We start from the raw sequence: 19,666 nt of genomic DNA on the forward strand, positions 1-19,666 counted from the left end.
TGCTAGGTGAAATAAGTCAGACAAAGAGGGATAAATACTATGATTTCACTTATATGTGGAACCTAAAAAACAAATGAACAAATAAACAAAGAAACAGACTTTTAAATACAGAGAACAAACTGATGGGTGCCAATGGGAATCTAAGAAGGAGGATAAGGAAAATGAATAAAGGGTAGAAATGGATACAAATTTCCAGTTACAAAATAATTAAGTCACAGAGATGAGAAGTACAGCACAGAGAATATAGTCAATAATATTATAATAATGTTGTTTTGGTGATAGATGGTGACTATATTTATGGTGAGTACTGAGTAATGTATAGACCTGTTGAATCAATATGCTGTATACCTGAAACTAATATAACACTGTATTTTTATTACACTTCAATAAAAGAAAAATAAAGAAAACCTAGGAAAAGAAAAAAAAAAAACAAAAAACAAAAGGGAGACTGAATAGTCTTTTCAATGGTGATACTAAAAAAACTAGAATCCATACAGAAACAAATGATCCTTTACATGGTACACAAAAATTAACTCAACATGTATCAAAGACCTAAAGGTAAAATGTAAAACTACAAGGTAGTGAAGAAGAAAGTCCAGGGGACATTGGGTTGAGCAATAACTTTTTAGATACACACAAAAAGTACCATCCATGAAAGAAAAAAATTTGTAAACCTGATTGCATAAAATTTAAAATATCTGCTCTTTGAAAAAATACCATTAGGAGATTTGGAAAGGAAAGTCATAGACTAGTAGAAAATATTTATAAAATATCTGATAAAGGACTGATATCTAAAAAGACAAAGAACTCTTAAAATTCAACAAGGAAACAACAAAATTTAAAAACAAGCAAAAGTTCTAAACAGACATCTCACTAAAGAAGATGTACAAATGGCAAATAAGCATATGAAAAAATGCTCAACATTATATATTCTTAGGGAACTGCAAACTGAAACAATAGGATATCACTACCCACCTATTAGAATGGTTAAAATTCAAAACACACCACCAAAATGCTGGTGAGGATGTGTAACAGCAGGGGCTCTCATTCACTGCTGGAGAAAATGCAAAATGTACAGGAAATTTGGCAGATTTGTACCAAACTAAACATCTTACTATATGATCCAGCAACTGTACTTCTTGATATTTACCAAAATGAGTTCAAAACTTACACAGATAAAGGTTTAGAGCAGCTTTATCCATAATGGTCAAGTTTTGGAAGCAATCAAGATGTGTTTTAGGAGGTGAATGGTCAAATGAACTATAGTACACCCACACAATAGACTATTATTTAGTGATAGAAAGAAATGAGCTATCAAGGCATGAAAAGGCATGGAGGAAATGTAAATGCGTATTGCTGAGTGAAAGAAGCCAATCTGAGAAGACTACAACTATATGGCATTCTGAGAAAGGCAAAGCTATGAAGACAGTAAAAAGATCAGTGGTTGCCCTTAGTATTGGTGGAGGTTAAGGGAGAAGAAAGGGATAATACAAGGACAACATGAGAGTCTAAGGGCAGTGCAATTATTCTGCATGATAGGTAATGGTAAATATATATCATTAGGCATTTGTCAAAGGTTACAGAATGTATACACAAAGAGTGAACCCCAATGTAAACTATGGATTTTAATTAATAACAGTGTATCAATATTGACTGATCAATTGTAACAACTAATGCAAGACGTTAATAATAGTAAAAATTGTATAAAAGAAGGTGAGGGAGTATATGAGAACTCTCTGTGCTTTCTGCTAAATATTGCTAAAACTAAAACTGCTCTGAGAAATGAAGTCTATTAGTTAAAAAAAAAAAAAAAAAAAATGACAGATGTATTTCCACAATGGCAGAATGAAGATCTCCAAAAAGTCCACTCCTCCATAAAAGTACTGACGACACCGGCAAATTTGTCAAAATCAACTTACTCAGTACTGTGGAAATCAACCAAATGCCTGCCACAAGCAAGGAACACTTGAAAGAAAGAAAGAAAGAGAGGGAGGGAGGGAGGGAGGGAAAAAAAAGAAAACCCAGCTGAATCTTGGTAAGAACAAGCTCTGTGGATTCTAATTTACTCTGTTGCCATGCCTATCTTCCCAGCTGTGGTAGCTTGAAAAATAAGAGCCTTAAAAGCATAATAGCAATGAAACTCAGCAATCACTAGGAGGAGGGGTGAATGGTAAACTGGGTTTGGAATTCTTGGAAAAGCACCATTTCCAGAAAATCGTTACTATTTGACCTAACTAGCACCCCCCCTAGAAAAGGCCCATTCTCGGTTGTTGTTTTATTTGACCCAACTCCGAGGTTTCTCAGTGGGAACAGCCTTATCTCTAGCACATTTGTTGAAAAAAATCAGTGCAATTGTTTAAAATTTTATGCTGCCAGAGATGGCGATCAAAACAAGAAGGTGATCAAAAAACTTAAAAGAAAACCCTGAGGAAGGAGATGCCCACAGGAGGCTTTGAAATGCCCCAACATATTCTTGAACACAGAGAAGGCCATACACCTGTGTAGGACTGTGTGCATGCCAAGGAAATACCTGGAAAGGCCTTCACCTCTCACCTTTGGCTGACCTAGAGTCTCTGAGCAAGGAGGAAATGAAAGCTAAGGCAGAGCTGCAATACCAAGTTGTTGAAAGTATCCCTTAACACATACACATATAGAGCCCCATGGCAAAGTCTGGGATACTTATTGGGTCAAGGCATTTTAAAAAATTGTTGTCCAGTCATTAGCTCAACAAACTCCAAAATTTATTAAATTAAGAGAAACACATCATAAACTATCAAAAGCTAAAGAAAGGGGTGCCTGGGTGGCTCAGAGGGTTAGGCCTCTGCCTTCAGCTCAGGTTATGGTCTCAGGGTCCTGGGATCGAGCCCCACATCGGGCTCTCTACTCAGCAGGGAGACTGCTTCCCCCTCTCTCTGTCTGCCTCTCTGCCTACTTATGATCTCTGTCTGTCAAATAAATAAATAAAATGTTTAAAAAAAAAAAGACTTAAAATCTGCCTTTAAAAAAAAAAAGCTAAGGAAAAAGTGAGAATCCTGAACAATGCAAGAAAAATATGACTCATCAGAAGACACGCTCAGTAAGATTAACAGCTGATTTTTCATAAGAATGCATGGGGGTCAAAAATGTTAAATGGAAGGAGGATTGTCAACCAAGAATTCTATATCCAGCAAAAGTAGTCTTCAAAATTAAAGAGAAATTAAAACATCATCATATAAACAAAAAGTGAGAGAACGTGTTGCATTCAGACTTCCCCTACAAGATAAACTGTAGTTGGAGATTTTAATATTTCTCCTCATTAATGAACAGAACTAGGAAAAAGGTCAGCAAAACAGACAGCTTGAATAATACCACAAACTAACAAATCCCAATAGATATCTATAGAATATCTACAGAGATTACATTAATAATCAAAAAACTTTCCACAAAGAAAAGCCCAAGCCCAAATAACTGCACTGGTGAATTCTATAAGCTCTTCCAAAAACAGAAATGAAAGAAACACTTTCCTATTCGATGTATATGATCATAATATCAAAACCACAGAGCCATCTAAAAAAAAAATAAAATTAGCAATACTTATTATGAATATATACACAAAAATCCTCAACACAGTACTAGCAAATTGAATCTAGCAATACATAAAAGGATTATATACCATGACCAACTAGAATTTATCTAAGAAATGCAAGGTTGGTTCAACATATGTAAATCAATGTTGTATACCACATTAAGAGATGCAAAAAAAAATGATCATCTCAATAGTCAGACACTGCATTTGACAAACTCCAACACTCTTTCATGACAAAAACACTCAACAAAATATGAACAGAAGGGAACTTCCTCAATGATAAAGACTACCTATAAAAAAAACCAGAGCTAACATCATACTTAACAGTGAGAGATTAAATGCTTTACCCCTAACATTAGAAAGGCATAAATGTTTGCTCTCACCCCTCCTGTTCAACACTGTATTGGAGGTTCTAGTCATAGGAATTATGCAGGAGGAAAAAAGTACCCAGATGGGAAAGAAAAAAGTAAAACTATCTCGATTCTCTGATGACATGATCTTGTATACAGAGAATCCTAAGACACTAAGGAGGCAGGAGGTTAAATGAATCATGTGTATGAACACTGGAGGCATTCAGGACTGCAGCAAAGCTTATGATGAAGAGGTAAAATGAGCCAAGGTCAAGATTTTTGTGAGCAAGGTGTAGGGACCAATAAGGAGGATCCGATATAGCCAAATGCCCTAAGTCTCAAAGGAAAGAGACTGAAGAATAAATAACTTTGATGAGAAGCAAATAAGGAGTGAAGACAAAGACCCTACCTCTACACAGTAAAGTACTAGAATGACTGGAAAATAAGAATCTTCATATAAAAATATTACTAGGGAACTAGTATATTTAGGAAAGAGTTAGACTTCAGTTGCAATCAGAAGAATGTAGGCAAAGAGGTAGAAAATGTGAGTTTGTTAGGATGTGAGAGAATTCCATATAGCATAATGGAAAGTATAGGGAAAGAAGGAGGTTGCAGAAGAAAGAGGTGTGAAAGCTTAGGCCAGATGGAAAGAGAGCATAGTATTATCATAAAAATACAAAGGAAAATGATCAGTGGTTCAAAACTACCAGTCCCCTAAATTATGGATAAGACAGATTCCTATAATTAAAAAAAAAAAAAAAAAAAGGACAATGATGGGAATTAAAGGACAGAAAGGAAAGGGAACTTACACTCAAGAAGTCATAGAATGGGAAGAGATACTTTTACATGTGTAATGTCAAAAAGGTCCCGGGATTAGTGCATCCAAACTTTTTAAAATCAAGGCATGGAGAGAAAAGAATAGTTTAAAGGTATACTGGAGAGTAAGGCTTATCTTAAATGGGGTTTCTCCTCTCTGTACCATCCAAATTCATAACTAGCTCTAGGGGAGCTAGATATCACAAACCCAGATGGCCGCCCCAAAGCCTGAAGGGATCCATAAAATGGTTGACCTATAATTATTCATGACAAACCAGTGTGCCCACTTGTTGGGAAGTTCTGCATTGAGTTAAATGAGCAACCCCCAAGAATATGGTGCATTTCTCTCTCCTCCCTAAGAATCACTAATGTAGATGATCCAAAAATCACTAGTCCCTCAAAATACACCATGTAAAAGGGACCTGCGGTCGTATGTCTTATGAAATGGCTATATATTCTATCTTTTACCACATTTTGTAAAATCATAGTACTATATTTATATATTAAAGGCAATGCAAAGTCCACTTTACAAAAAACTCATTTAACATTGATTTGTTTATTCCCGTACTTATTTGATCAGATAATCATTCTTCTACACCTTTTAACATCTGGGAATATGGTTTTTGGAAAATGTTCTTTAACTTTTCTGAAAGATGACTAATCAGTCTCAGCTTGATTATTCTCAGGGTCAGAGATTACTACCTCCATCCATGTAATTCATTCCATTTGGGACAGTCTAATTTATAATCCCATTTTAACTGAAATTTGCCACTCTTTATCTTAAACTAGAGAGTTTTGCTGTTAGAGATCACATCTATTCATTCCTTCAAATGACTTAGCAATCCAGCTATGAACTAAATTCTCTAAAAAGCCCATAGTACTGATACATGGTTTTGCACATGTTATTTTTTTCTATCTGAATACTCATCCTTCTCCTATAGAAACCACTCCTCTACAATCTCTACAGTCACACTTACCCGATCAATAGTAACTTCCTTTACAGGCTACTACCCTAGACAAAATCCAGATGCTGCATGTTTCTGGAGTCCTATATAAATCACTTTAATTAAGCACCCATCATCATTGTACTGCACTAACACTGTAATATACCTACCTCTCCCACAGAGTCAACATCCAAGAAGTATTTACTACTCAACTTTGCATGGGATGGAAGAGGCACATGAATTTCTACATAACCAATAACTGTGATGACTCCAACTGAGCTCATGCATTACATAATTGTTTTTAGCATCCTCAGAACAATGCTCTAAGAAGCCACTACCAATCCACAGCTATCACCTCTCACACTATCTCCAAATTCATCCCAGCTTTAGAATTTAGCACAGAATTCAACATATAGGTTCTCAATGAGTATTTGTTAAATGGATGAATAAATCTTATCAGAAGTATAAGCAATGGTTCACATTTTTAGTTAGGCTTCTAAATTTTCATAAGTTGGCCTTAAATTTACCTTCTTATAAACCAACCGTCAAAGATGAGGGGAGCATAATCTTCACTATTTGCAATCACGACTATCTTTACATCATATTCTTGCCTGACAATAACAACTCTCTGATGACCATTCCTTATCAAAAGCCCAGCTATAAAAAACAATAGCCAACATAATGACTGGAAAAATATATATTCCATGTATTCTTCTAGATTGTCTACATTTTATCCTTTTATCAAATTATACAAACAGAAGGATCCTTAGTTAAACCTCATTATTTTGTGACCCACTGCAGAACTGCCTTTTCTCACTACTTCTTTGTAGCTTGCACTGAAGAACTTAAGTAAAAAATGGACTTATGGAATTCATCATTTCTATTTTGGGAAGCTGTCTGAGACCTGTCCACTATATCACAAAGTATTCCCCTTCTAAGAACTCATGCAAAGCAACTTCTCTCAGGTTTCTGTCTCATGACAGCAAATCAATTCAGGAGAAACACATTCTCTATCTTATGTAAAGTATAAATCTTGTAATGGACCAAAGTTTATTCTTTGTTTTTGCTGCAAGGATTCTTAGAGACAATTTTTTTTTCTTATTTCAAGAACTATATAGGACCATACATTTCCCTTCCATTGTTTCTTTATCCAATTTTTATTGTCTGTATGGTAACTGTGCCCCAAAATGACCTCAAATCCCTAGTGAAATGAGACAAGGAAGGGAAAAGGAAAAAAATTAATAACTACCACCACATTGGGTGTCTACTCTAAGCCTTATGATGCTCAAGCACTTTTGTCTCTCATCTTTGAACACAGAGAGAAAAGTATTATCAACTCTGTTTTATAGATGATAACTGAAATAGAGAGGGTTTAAATAAATTATTTAAGCTCACAAAGCTAATCTGTATCAGGCCAGGGTTTGATCCCAGGTTTGATTGACTACACAGCCATATTATATATCTTATCAAACTTAAAACTATGCTATGCTTCAAAAAGGAAAGGAATCCTGGCATTGTACAGTATCTTCTGTTTCTTTCTTTCTTTTTTTTTTTTTTGTATCTTCTGTTTCTAATAGTACTTGAGAAACTTTTAAGTTTTAATTTATTATTTAGGCAAAAGAAGACAAATCACTTGGCACTAATTTCATATATTATTTTTAAAATAATTAACAAATTCAACATATAATCATTCCCAAATGAGAACTAGAAAATCACACCAAAACATAAAGTCTAAATAGAAGACATAAATAAAACATTTTTATTTATGATAAAGCTAATGAAAAATGATTTGGGCCAAAAGGAAAGAATTAGAAAAATTATTCCAAATAGTATCATACATAATTTGAAATATTTCTGGTACATCTAAAAACCAAATTAAAAAATAGTTTTGAGGGGGCATGGAAATATAATAATTCAAAATTAATCAAAAGATAGGAAATGTAATCTAAACTAGACTCACCTGCTCAAGTCACTTTTTCCATGGTGATGATAGTGGTCAGGATGGCTGAGGTGGTAATGCTCCTGTCCACTCCATCTCTGGGGTGGCCTTTTCCAAAATCCTTCCTGAGACTGCCGAACATTTCTGTCTGACCGGTCAAAGCGGTTCATATTGTCACACTCCACTAGACAGATTCAAAAGCAAAACACAATAAACATGTACACACTCTGTAAAAGTTAACTACTTATAGCTTGATAATTAAATGCTGCTGAGAAAATAAAAATGACATGCTAAAAATACCAGCCATTTATATTAGCTAATCACAAAATCAAAATTTCCAGAAGAAATGTAACCAGTTTTTTTGGTGAAAACCAACTTTACAGCATTCAAATTGAAGTAAATTAAAAACTTTCATATCACAGGCACTTAAGTAACAACGGTTCCAGTGTTTTAAAACAAGCAAATTATCCCTGTTATCAACATTATACATTTTAAACACCAGTAATCAGTTTTTCGTGGTTTTCATCATTATCACTAGCTGGTTCTGAATTCAGAATGAAAATGATTAGAAAAAGTAGAAGATTTTAAGTCTAGTAGAGAACTCCTTCCCAAAAATAAATGCCACAATTAGTTTTCACTGATTTCAAGAAGCACAAATTGAGTTTTCATCACAAACAAATCGTATTTTTAAAATTAAGCTCACAGTTTAGAAAGTAAGAAGCTTCAATCTGTCTACAGTAGAGCTTGTTCAAAAAGTCTAAAATGTCACTGAAAACAAAGCCAGTACTTTGCAGCAACAAATAGTACACTCCCTGAAATCCAAATGCCACAAAAACATGAAAAGAATCTCCTTGAAACACCCCAAGCTTCTCTTTCACTTACCCAAACACTTTTTTCCTCACATATCTGAGCACTCACTAAGAGAGTTACTTTGTACAAGGGAGACATTGTGTCGCCGGCTGCCTACTCAGACATAGTTGCATACAAGGCACTGACAAACAGGCCTTCCTTCCTGCTCAACTCCCAGCCCTCCCTGTGGGAAGCAAGCCCAGTTTACCCTGTGACTCCATCTTCGCTCAGTGGTTACATAGCTACTGAGTTAGGACTGTTACTAAAAATACAACTAAACACTAACTCAAGCCAGGAACAGAAAAGGTTTCTCTAGTTTGAGAATTATTACGTGAGAAAGTTCAAATCCAGAATGCTTTGAATTCCTTGATAAGGAAGCTGTAGAAATCAATGTAATCCCCAATTTAATTATTTAAATGATTATTTTCGGGTGGCTCAGTGGGTTAAAGCCTCTGCTTTCGGCTCAGATCATGATCCCAGAGTCCTGGGATCGAGCCCCGCATCGGGCTCTCTCTCTGCTCAGCAGGGAGCCTGCTTCCTCCTCTCTCTCTGCCTGCCTCTCTGCCTACTTGTGATCTCTGTCTGTCAAATAAATAAATAAAATCTTTAAAACAAACAAACAAACAAAAAAAAACTTAAAAAAAATAAATGATTATTTTCACTTAATATAAAACTTGAATTTGAAATACGGAAAGTGTTTCATTATAGTACACCAGATAAAAACAAACTTCCCCACTCCAAAAAAGTAAAGTGGAGATGTTCAATTCTCATATACACTAACTATAACATATTTCTTCTAAATGCATAATAATTTTATACAACTTTTTAAAACTTTGAAATTTTGTTTATAACCATTACAGAAATCAATTTTGGGGAAAAACTATACATTTTATAGTTTAAGAAATTTTAAAGGAAAAAATTTTTTAAAGAAGACTTACATTTGAAATTATTTCAGTTTCTTGTCATTTTATTGAGTTAAACTACAATCTATTTTTTATCTATTTTTTTAAAGTTCAATTATAGAAAACTCTTAGGATAAATAAAGGCATGGTGACCATTATAATGAAAAAAAAATGGAGCAGAAGATGAAATCAGAAAAGAAAAATTTTAAAATACTCCAAAAAGGCTTAAAACTGATTTTAGTTAACATTTGTATCATACACAGAGACTCAGTTAGGCTCATCAAGTATTTTCACATGGCATTAAAATATTACATTATCTATTTAGCTAGAGATAATCTGTATCTAGTTTCATCTGAATTCATATTTAATTAAGGCAAGTAAAATTCCACTTACTCCCCAAACAAGAAATTCTGTCATAAGAATCTGATATATAATTGGGATATCATCAACAAGTGCATGTAGAGTAACAAGAAGCAAATGAACCAGGCAAATAGGCCAGGAGATGGGGTTATATACTGTGGAAATTAAAGTGCATAAAATTGATATACCACTTTTGTTTTTACTAAAGAGATTGTTAATACTACACACAGGCTACATTTTAAAGCACCTTTATTGAAACAAGAACTCAACCACAGGTACAATGGGCACATAAACAGTGGAAACAAACATTTGCCAAGACCACAAAAGACTATTGGTAGACCCTGAGATAGCGGGGCCTAAATTCTCAGATGAATGACTGCTATAAGACTCTTTAAAGATTCTGCTTGTATAGTTGACCTTTGAACAATGTGGGTGTTAGAGGTATGGGACCCCCTGTATAGTCAAAAATCTGTGTATCACTTCTGATACACAAAAAATTAACTACTAATAGTCTACTGTTGACCGGACGCCTTACCAATAAACATGGCCATTTAACACATATTTTGTACATTATATGTACTATACACTGTATTCTTACAATAAAGTAAGCTAAAGAAAATAAAATGTAAATAAGAAAATCATAAGAAAAAATACATTTATAATGCTGCATTATATAAAAAAAAGAAAATGTTATTAAGAAAATCATAAGGAAGGGGCACCTGGGTGGCTCAATGGGTTAAGCCTCTGCCTTTGGCTCAGGTCATGATCTCCAGGTCCTGGGATCAAGGCCCGCATTGGGAGCCTGCTTCCCCTCTGTCTGTCTCTGTCTGTCTGTCTGTCTCTGCCTTGCTGTCTGCCTACTTGTGATCTCTCTCTCTCTCTGTCAAATAAATAAATAAAATCTTAAAAAAAAAAGAAAGAAAATCATAAGGAAAATAAACACATTTATAGCACTGTCCTTTATTGAAAAAACCCACTTACAAATGAACCCACGTATTTCAACCTTGTGTTGCTCAAGGGTTAACTATACTCTTATCTGAGGCATCCATTAAACATATGTTTATATACCTTAAAATGTTACTAAGAAGGTAATGTGAAGTAACATTAGTGGTGGTTTCTTAGATAAGATTGGGGGTTCTCTGACAGAAAATGGAAAGCAAACAAAATTACAAGATGGAGATAAGTCAAAAGCATTTCCATAGCTAATAATGGAACAGGACAGAGAAGACTAAGAAAGGAAATAAATCCCTCTGAACATGAAATACCACAGGGCATGATGAGGCAAACCAAAACATACCCTGGTTTGAAAAATTTTAACCCAATATGTTGATCACAGCTCTCTATACACCAGATTTTGCCCTAACTATGCATTTAGGCCTAGAAAATAAAGAAAGGCCCCGTGAAGGAGATTTCCAGGTCTAAAAGTAGAAGGCAGCAGATTTTAGTTCTATTACTCTGAGTAGGAGACAGAGATAATATCAGAACCCTTATTCTCTGGAGAGGGAAACAGGATCTACTATAGATAGCTAACTGAAAGGTATGGTACATGGGATACCTAGATCTACCACTTATCACACTCTTTTCTTCTGATTTGATAAAGGATCAAAATATAACACCAAAAGTAACCTAGATTATTTCTCTGATTATTTAAAGTCATAGGAAGATAAATGGATGACACAGATATTATTTCCACCTGTGAATAACAACTGGCTACAAAGGCGGCAGGAAGAAATTACACATTACAAAGCCTAGAAAGAATGTGCTCTGCAGGAGGTTTTACAATCTGATCAGAAAAACTTTGAACTAAAATTTGGTTTGAAAGAAGAAAAGCTCATATAAAAAAAAAAATCATGAACCTTGTTATTACTAAACACAATCAGCACAGAAAAATAAAGATAAATTTCCAGAAAAACATACAGTAACTGGAAAGTGATCAAGGACAATACTACAGAGCTCATATGACTATATCTCAATCAAAAGCAAAAATGTTGTATTGCATGGAGCACTGGGTGTGGTGCATAAACAACGAATGCTGCAACACTGGAAAGAAATAAAATAAAATAAAATGAAAAAACAAATTTTTAAAGGGCAAAAATATGACCTTAGGAAATATAACACAGAGTAAGTACAATTTAATAGGAATCATAACTTGGTGGTGTGGGATTCAGGAAGTAATCAGAAAGATCTTTCTTTTTTTTTTTTTAAGATTTCATTTATTTATCTGAGAGAGAGAGCACAAGTGAGCGGAGGTGGGGGTGGGGGGGGTTAGGGGGTGGCAGAGGAAGAGGGAGAAGCAGATGGACCCAGGGATCATGACCTAAGTCAAAGGTAGACGCTGAACCAACTATGCCACCTAGGAGCCTCAGAAGACATTTTTTCAACAGAGAAAAGTTTAAAAACACAAAAAGTAGATGAAATAGCGCATGTACAAGGTATATACTATGGAAACGTCATAACCCTGAGGATTAAACTATAAATATGCCGAATGCAAGGCTTTAAGCTGTAGGCAATGAGTGCCCATTAGATGTTCTGGAGCAAGAGAAAAAAGCCATATAATTGTGTGTTTGATACAATCTGAACATTCGTTTGAGAGACACTTCAGAATAAAAAAGGAACAAATACCAAATATTCAGTAGTCTGCCAAAAGAAATTCGGAACCAAAACTGCTTTCTAAAGGGATTCCCTGACAAAGGTAAAAGAAAAAATGTAAAAGAATTAAAACAATTTTGTTTTTCAGATCCTTCCTAATCACAACTGAAACCTAAAGTCCTTTCTCATTTTATTCATCTTGCCTTGTTCTACGATCCTCGTTTCTGCTCTGCCCCACCTCTCCCTTGACCTGTTTCCTTACCCTGAAGCTGGCCAGAAACCTCAAAGACTCACTATCTTAAAGTTAAACCTCCTTCAGAAGAGAGAAAACCCCGTAAGATTGATTTTTAAGACCTGGTCTCATTCTAAGCTGAGAATCATGGCTGCATGTTTTCTAAGATCTACATAAGACTGGGAGAAATTTGCAAAGGAATTTAGAATAGTTTCAGGAACTGATAATCCAGGATCCCTAATACCCATTAGTTCATATGTAAGAGGGAACCCCAGGTGCAAAAGATGAAATGGAAAAGGCACAGCGTGAAGAATTTGAAGGTGATGCAACTGAAGAAACATGATTGGTTGTATAGAAGAGGAAGAATTTTTCTTGACCCTTGTAGGGTCAGAAAATTAAACTGACAAGACAGATTAACAGAAGGAAAGCATAAAAACTTATTTAATATGATAGGTGACACGGGAACCTTCACAAGGAAATAAAGACCCAAAGAAACAGACCTGTGTGTTTTTATGCTAGGTTTGATACAAAGTGGAGGAATATTACAGGTTAAGGAGTATGAGGTAACTATAGTAAACTGAGGGAAACTTAGCAAGCCCTATTTCTTTAGGATTCTTCTTTGGAGTCTCTTTGTCTTGGAATTAAGAATGTGCCTTTCCTCTGGGTATAGGGAAGGTACCTCTCACATGAGGGTTTTATGACCTATTTCAGGGAAGAAGGGTGAGGTGGGAAGAAGGTCAAAGTGACTTTCTTGTTTCTGTACTTTTCTCAAACTCCTTGAGCTTAAACTATTCAATATGCCAAAGTGCCATATTTTGGGGTAGTATCAACTGAATTTCCATCCATTGCATAGGAAACTAGAAGAGGTTAGAAAAGGGCTTTCAGAGGCTGTCAACAAAGTCTTCTCTATGAATGTAGACTGAGCTCTGATTCAGTTCTGTAAGCAAAGAAAGGTTAAATCCACTGCAGACTTCAAAAGTCAACTATTGCATTTAGAAAGCATGCGGGTGCCTCCAAAGGCTACATATTTTAGACTTACTTTCTGCTTTCTTCAGTGTTCTGTTAGCTCAAAACAGTCAATACCTGTTTGAGGAAAATCTACGATATATGTGAGATGTTATACCTCATGGGTTCCCTACTACTTTTCACAAGTCCCCAACCAAGACCTCAAAGACTTTAAATTTCCTTATGATTCTAATTTGATCCAACATGAGGATAACTTTTGGCTGTCCTCTAAAGATGAGGCAGGCTTTAATACCAATTCCTATAACTCAGAAAGGGTTTAAAGTTTCCAAAGAGAAGTTAAAATCTGTCAAAGTAAGATGCATTATCTAGGATGTGATTTATTCCAAGGAAGTATATCTCTCAATCCTCACTACCAGCCCTTAAAACTTCACATGAAATCTCTTCGATCATCATCTCATTACCTCCATAATTGTTAATGGCTTATGTTTTCCCTCTGTGTTCTACATTTTCCTGTATTTTTCTATATTTTTCCACTTGATCTTCCAGGCCACTAATTTGGATTTCAACAGTAGCTATGCTTTCTGTCATCTACTCAACTATTCTGGTAGAAAATCTTTTATAGCTCCAGAAAGCACCGTGCTGCAACTTTATTTCTTTAAGTGCTTTCATTATTACTTCCTTGGGCCAGTCTAATCCTGGGAGTTCTATTATTTTCCCTATTCTTCTTCCTGGATGTTGGCTGTGATTTTTCTTTCTCAGTTGACTAGAACTCAGCTCTGATTTCCACAGTATCCCAGGTGACAGCAGAACCACGAGAAGGTGCTACAGTCTCAAACCCTGTGGTAGAGTAGATATTGTTCTCAGCTCTTCACTATCTCCTTTAGTAGAATTATATATTCAGTGTCTTCTGCCACAGAGTTCCTCACCCCGAACAGAATACACTTCCCAGTCCCACTGGTGTTAGGCTTGGCCATATAACTTGCTTTGGCCAACAGAATGTGGGCAGAAGTAACAGTGTGTTGGTTCTAAGTCAAGACTCTCAGTGAAGACCCTAAGATACACATGTCTCTGTCCAGCCTGTTGTCCTTCTCCATCCGCCATGAGATAAACCTGATCCAGGTAATCCTGGTCTCAAAACGAAGAAATAAGGAGTAGACCTGAACTCAGTCCCACAGCCTGAGCAGTCCCAGCTAATCTATAGATCCATGAATAAGGAAAATAAATGTTTATTTTGAAAGCCACTGAGATTCTGAGATTGTTACAGAACACCCTGGCAGTATGGGGCAGGGGGTGTGACAAATGTGAGCTTCTAGTACCCTCAATAGCACCAGAACAAATATCCCTGCATTTTTCTAGCATCATGTATAAAAAACGACTTCACCAGCTTCTTTGGTTCATCTCTCCTTGGGAGGCCTGAGAGACCAGGCAAATGCAGAACTTCTGGAACCATTCCTCTTTCCAGAGAATTCCCATTTCAACCTTTGCCCCAGGGGCTTTTTTAGGCTGGTCTCTAATTCTAGATCAGTCCTTAAGACAGAAAATGCTATAAATATTAAGTCAGTGGGGACAAGAGTACCTAGGCCCCTCTTGCATATGGATCATCTAAATCCTTACCCCAGCAGTTACTAGGATCCAGAGAGAAAGACAGATTGGGTTTGGGAGTTTAAAAAAAAAAAAAAAAGTGGAATGATTTATTCAGAAAGGCACCATTTTCCCAGAAATAATCTTCTTATATTTTTCAGAATTGACCTTTTAAAAATATTTATCCTTAGTAACACTTATTTATCATAAGTAAAACTTAATGAATTTTACCACTATTTCACAAGTCAAATGATATCTCTGTTTCTCTGAATGTGTTTCTTCTTAGAATCAAAATGAAACAAAGGGAAGAAAAGTTGGATATGTACACAGGGGCAAAAAGGACAAATCCTACCTACTACTTACTTCATAATATAGATATACAATTTCACTGGATCATACAGACTTATATCTAAGACCAAAAAAATCAAGGTTTGAAACATTTAAATAAGTTTGCAAATGAATCTAATTAATATCACTAAGACTGATTCTCAGTCTGAAAGACTTCCTTCATTGAGATTAGGAAGTTTGTAAGTAACAAATATTAAATTGGCCCTAGACAAGCAGCTCAACTATATATGCCTCTGGAGTTTCAATATCGTCGTCACTTACCATTTTCAAGAGGTGCATCCTCAGGCAGATCCACATCAAGCATAAGGTCATCGTCCTCAAGGTCACATGATTCAAGATTATTCAGAATATCCTGTGAATAAAAGCAGTAAAAAATGCTATAATCTACCTTAAAAAATGGATGTAATCATTAGTTTTGAAAATATCACTCTATGAGAGACTGAATTCACTCAATGTTTATGTTGTAAAAATAAATTTTTAAGATAAAAATTTTTTAATAAAAAAGATTCAATTGGTTTACTTGTTAAACTATTCATAATATTCTTCTCCTACTCTTTCTCCCATGAAGAAATTTTTAATTCATTTTTAAAAACTTGCACAATGCTCACTGCAAGATATTGTTCTAAGTACTCTACAAATATTAATTCACTTATTCTAAGTACTTTACAAATATTAATTCACTTATTTAACCTTCGAAATAACCCTATGATTTAACGACTATTACAATTACTAGAAATTAATGTACAGAGAGCCAAAATAGGATGCAAACACAAAAGGTCTACCTCCTGAGTCCATGCTTAAACCAATCTCCTTGATAACATGAACAATCAAAGATGGTAAAGAATCTCCCAAAATTTATTCACATTTGGTGGGAGAGGTTATGTTTTATTATACATAGGGATTGGACCACTCATGTAAAATAACAAAAGTATTTAACTACATGATTATTTCATTTTCTTTTTTGTGTCAAACCCACCTACTCTTACCTTCAGCACCACTACTACCTTGGTTTGGTTTGCCTTAATTTGTTTTTTTTTTATAAAAGACAAATATTTGGTGCACCTGGGTGGCTCAGTCATTAAGCATCTGCCTTTGGCTCAGGTCATGATCCCCGCATATCAGGCTCCCTGCTCTGAGGGAAGCCTGCTTCTCCCTCTCCCACTCCCCCTGCCTGTGGGCCCACTCTCTCTCTGTCTCTCTCTGTCAAAGAAATAAATAATACAATCTTTTAAAAAATAAAAAATAAAAGACAAATAGAACTGGACTAATGTACTAGTGGACTAGTTAAACTGGTATAAGCAGCCACTCTGGGGTTCTATTTGCAATCTTGCCAGCTCTCACCTGTCCTGAGAAGAGTAATGTTTTGCTTTCAAAGACTCTTATTCTGAAGTCTAATTAGCAAAATAAAAACTAAGTTTAAAGTCAGGAACTCAGTTTGACTTGTAGCTCACTAGCTGATACTTCTAATCTAAGAACTAATTCAACTACAAGACCTTTCATTTGTATATATAAATAAAAAGATACAGAAATCCATAAATTTTTAAACAATTTAGAGATTATGGACTCGAAAAACTCTTATAAAAGGGGGATGTCTACTTTATTATAGATAATATGAATAAAATTAGAATTTATTTCCTATATTGGGTATTCCATCCAAACCTTTCCAATTTTGTGTTGTTGGCCTTCCTTCCAGAATGCATTGAGGACTAAAAGCAAATGAATAATTGTTTCTGAAAAAGCAGAAATGAAGAAACACCTCTGGATAATTATTTAACCTTGACACAAAAAGGGATTATTGCACAGAACCTCTTTCCATCATGAAATACTTGCTGCCTTAATATATGTCTTCCTAAAAGCTCCCCCCTGCCCCACAAAAAGGACATGGAAAAAAAAACTGGCAAAGGCCATAATAGACAATTTCCAAAATATAAAATAAACAGCCAATAAATATGATGTAGGAAAAAAATGTTAACACCAATGGTGACTTAGCAAAATTAAAAAGAATCTAGTACTCATTAATATTGCAGATAGGATTAGATTCATAAACTTTCTGGCAGCCAATTTGTCAAATTTAACTAAAACCTTTTTAAAAAGACAAGTTCTTCCTTTGTCTTTTTAGCTCTCAGCAATAGACAAATGCAGAAAATGTATGTGTAGGTACTGTTACTGCAGCATTATTTAGAATGGCAAAAAAGGGGGCAACAGGGTGGCTCAGATGGTTAAGTGTCTGCCTTGGGGTCGGGTCACAATCCCAGGGTCCTGGAACAGAATCCCACGTTGGGCTCCCTGCTCAGCAGGAAGCCTGCTTCTCCCTCTCCCACTCACTCCCCCTGCTTGTGTTTCCTCTCTCTCTCTCATATAAATAAAAAAAAGAGAGAATGGCAAAAAAGTAGAAATGCCCAAGAACAAAAAAAGGCTAAACACAGGGGTGCCTGGGTGGCTCAGTGGGTTAAAGCCTCTGCCTTTGGCTCAGGTCATGATCCTGGAGTCCTGGGATTGAGCCCCGCATCTGGCTCTCTGCTCCGCCGGGAGCCTGCTTCCTCTTCTCTCTCTGCCTGCCTCTCTGCCTACTTGTGATCTCTGACTGTCAAATAAATAAATAAAATCTTTAAAATAATAATAATAATAATAATAATAATAATAAGCAAGCCACACTCCCGACGCCCCACTCTTTTCTGCTTACTCGGCCTGCTTGCCCGCCCGCCTGTGCCCACCATGGCCACCATTCAGCAGCTGGTAGATGATGGTGCTTAGTGGAAAGCAAAGGCTTTGATGAATACATGAAGGAAGTAGGAGTGGGAATGGTTCTGTGAAAAGTGGGTGCGATGGCCAAATCAGATTGTATCATCTCTTCTGAGGGCAAAAACCTCACCATAAAAACTGAGAGCACTTTGAAAACAACACAGTTTTCATGTAACCTGGGAGAGAAGTTTGAAGAAACTACAGCTGATGGCAGAAAAACTCAGACGGTCTGCAACTTCACAGATAGTGCATTGATACAACATCAAGAGTGGGACGGGAAGGAAAGTACAATCACAAGAAAATTGGAAAATGGGAAATTAGTGGCGGAATGCATCATGAACAATGTCACCTGTACTCGGGTCTGTGAAAAGGTAGAGTAAAAATCCCATCACCACTTTGGACAGGAATTAGCTGTGAGGATGCACAAGCTCAGTTCAATGAGCAAATCTCCATACTGCTTTTTTTTTTCCATTACTGTGTTCAGTTATCTTTAGCACAAACATTTTACATGCAGCAATTTCAAAGTGTTGATTTAATTAGGATCATCCCTTTAGTTAGTAAATAAATGTGTTTGCGCTAAAAAAAAATTAATAATAATGAAAATATATTTATAGACAAGGAAAGATGTCAATTGGGTAAAAAAACAGATGGGTTGTTTCTAATCTTTTGCTCTGACAAATGTTTTGATGAATCTCTATAAGTCAAAAGTAAATTAAAATAAATGAGTCTAACTGTGTATTAAGTTGATGACATTATGCTCAGAGAGAAACTATTTCAAGTGAGGAAAATTTTTCAAACGATTTTCAGTAATTATATTATGGATGGTAATACTGGCGTCATTATTCTGGTTGTGCATACATGGGTATAAATGAAAACAGTTATATTAATGTTTGTTAAAAAGTGGATTCTCAAATTAGGAAAAAGAAAAAAAGGATGGAAAAAACAATGAAATTAAATCAAAACCCTATGTTCCTAAATGTAAGTGCAAAGTACTGGTGTGAACACAAAATGTTTTTAACTTTAAATGAAAAAATACATTTTTTCCACTGAAAAGGCCTAAATATTAACTTTTAAAAATATAGGTCTGTAAAACAGCATGTATAGAATTATCCATTTTATGGGGGGAAAAAGAAAACACTGTATAATATTCAAAGAAAAAAGTTGAAAGGAAGCCAAAACATAGGTTATGGAGTTTTTCTTTTTTTTTGTTTTTGTTAGAGTACTTGCATTTTCTTGTTTTCTGCATTAAGCACTGACTTATGTAGTTTTACTAAAAAAATCTTATCTCCTATAAAAACATTTGGCTGTCTGTGTACATGTATGTATGTGTGAAACAAAATAATGTTGGGTGCCCCAAGCCAGCTCTGATAAATAAGGATGCAGCAAAGTATCAAAGGAAATAGAGAACATCGTTTTCTAGGTCCAGAGCAGGCTTTGGCTTGCTGAGACACACCTATCAGTAAAAACACTGCCACACTACCAA

General features: G+C 35.5%; 1 protein-coding gene and 1 pseudogene across 6 annotated transcripts in view; one reads left to right on the forward strand and one right to left on the reverse strand.

The window, feature by feature from the left end:
• Window positions 1–19,666, reverse strand: part of CCSER2 (coiled-coil serine rich protein 2) — a 190,966-nt gene that overhangs the window by 85,110 nt on the left and 86,190 nt on the right. For 3 of the 5 annotated variants that reach the window (XM_080822603.1, XM_080822604.1, XM_080822605.1), the window contains exons 4-5: window positions 15,703–15,793; window positions 7,636–7,798 (exon numbers count right to left, since the gene is read on the reverse strand). In XM_080822603.1, the coding sequence (XP_080678729.1) occupies window positions 7,636–7,798; window positions 15,703–15,793 (254 nt within the window). Of the gene's footprint in view, window positions 1–7,635; window positions 7,799–8,496; window positions 8,652–15,702; window positions 15,794–19,666 lie in introns of those variants that run through there. The other 2 variants (XM_080822606.1, XM_080822607.1) reach the window with 1 other exon arrangement.
• Window positions 18,157–18,563, forward strand: LOC308354897 (fatty acid-binding protein 5-like; annotated as a pseudogene). Its single transcript has one exon. The product of its transcript is annotated as a fatty acid-binding protein 5-like (transcript).

Source organism: Martes martes (assembly GCF_963455335.1).
Source record: "Martes martes genome assembly, chromosome: 14".
Classification (NCBI taxonomy): domain Eukaryota; kingdom Metazoa; phylum Chordata; class Mammalia; order Carnivora; family Mustelidae; genus Martes; species Martes martes.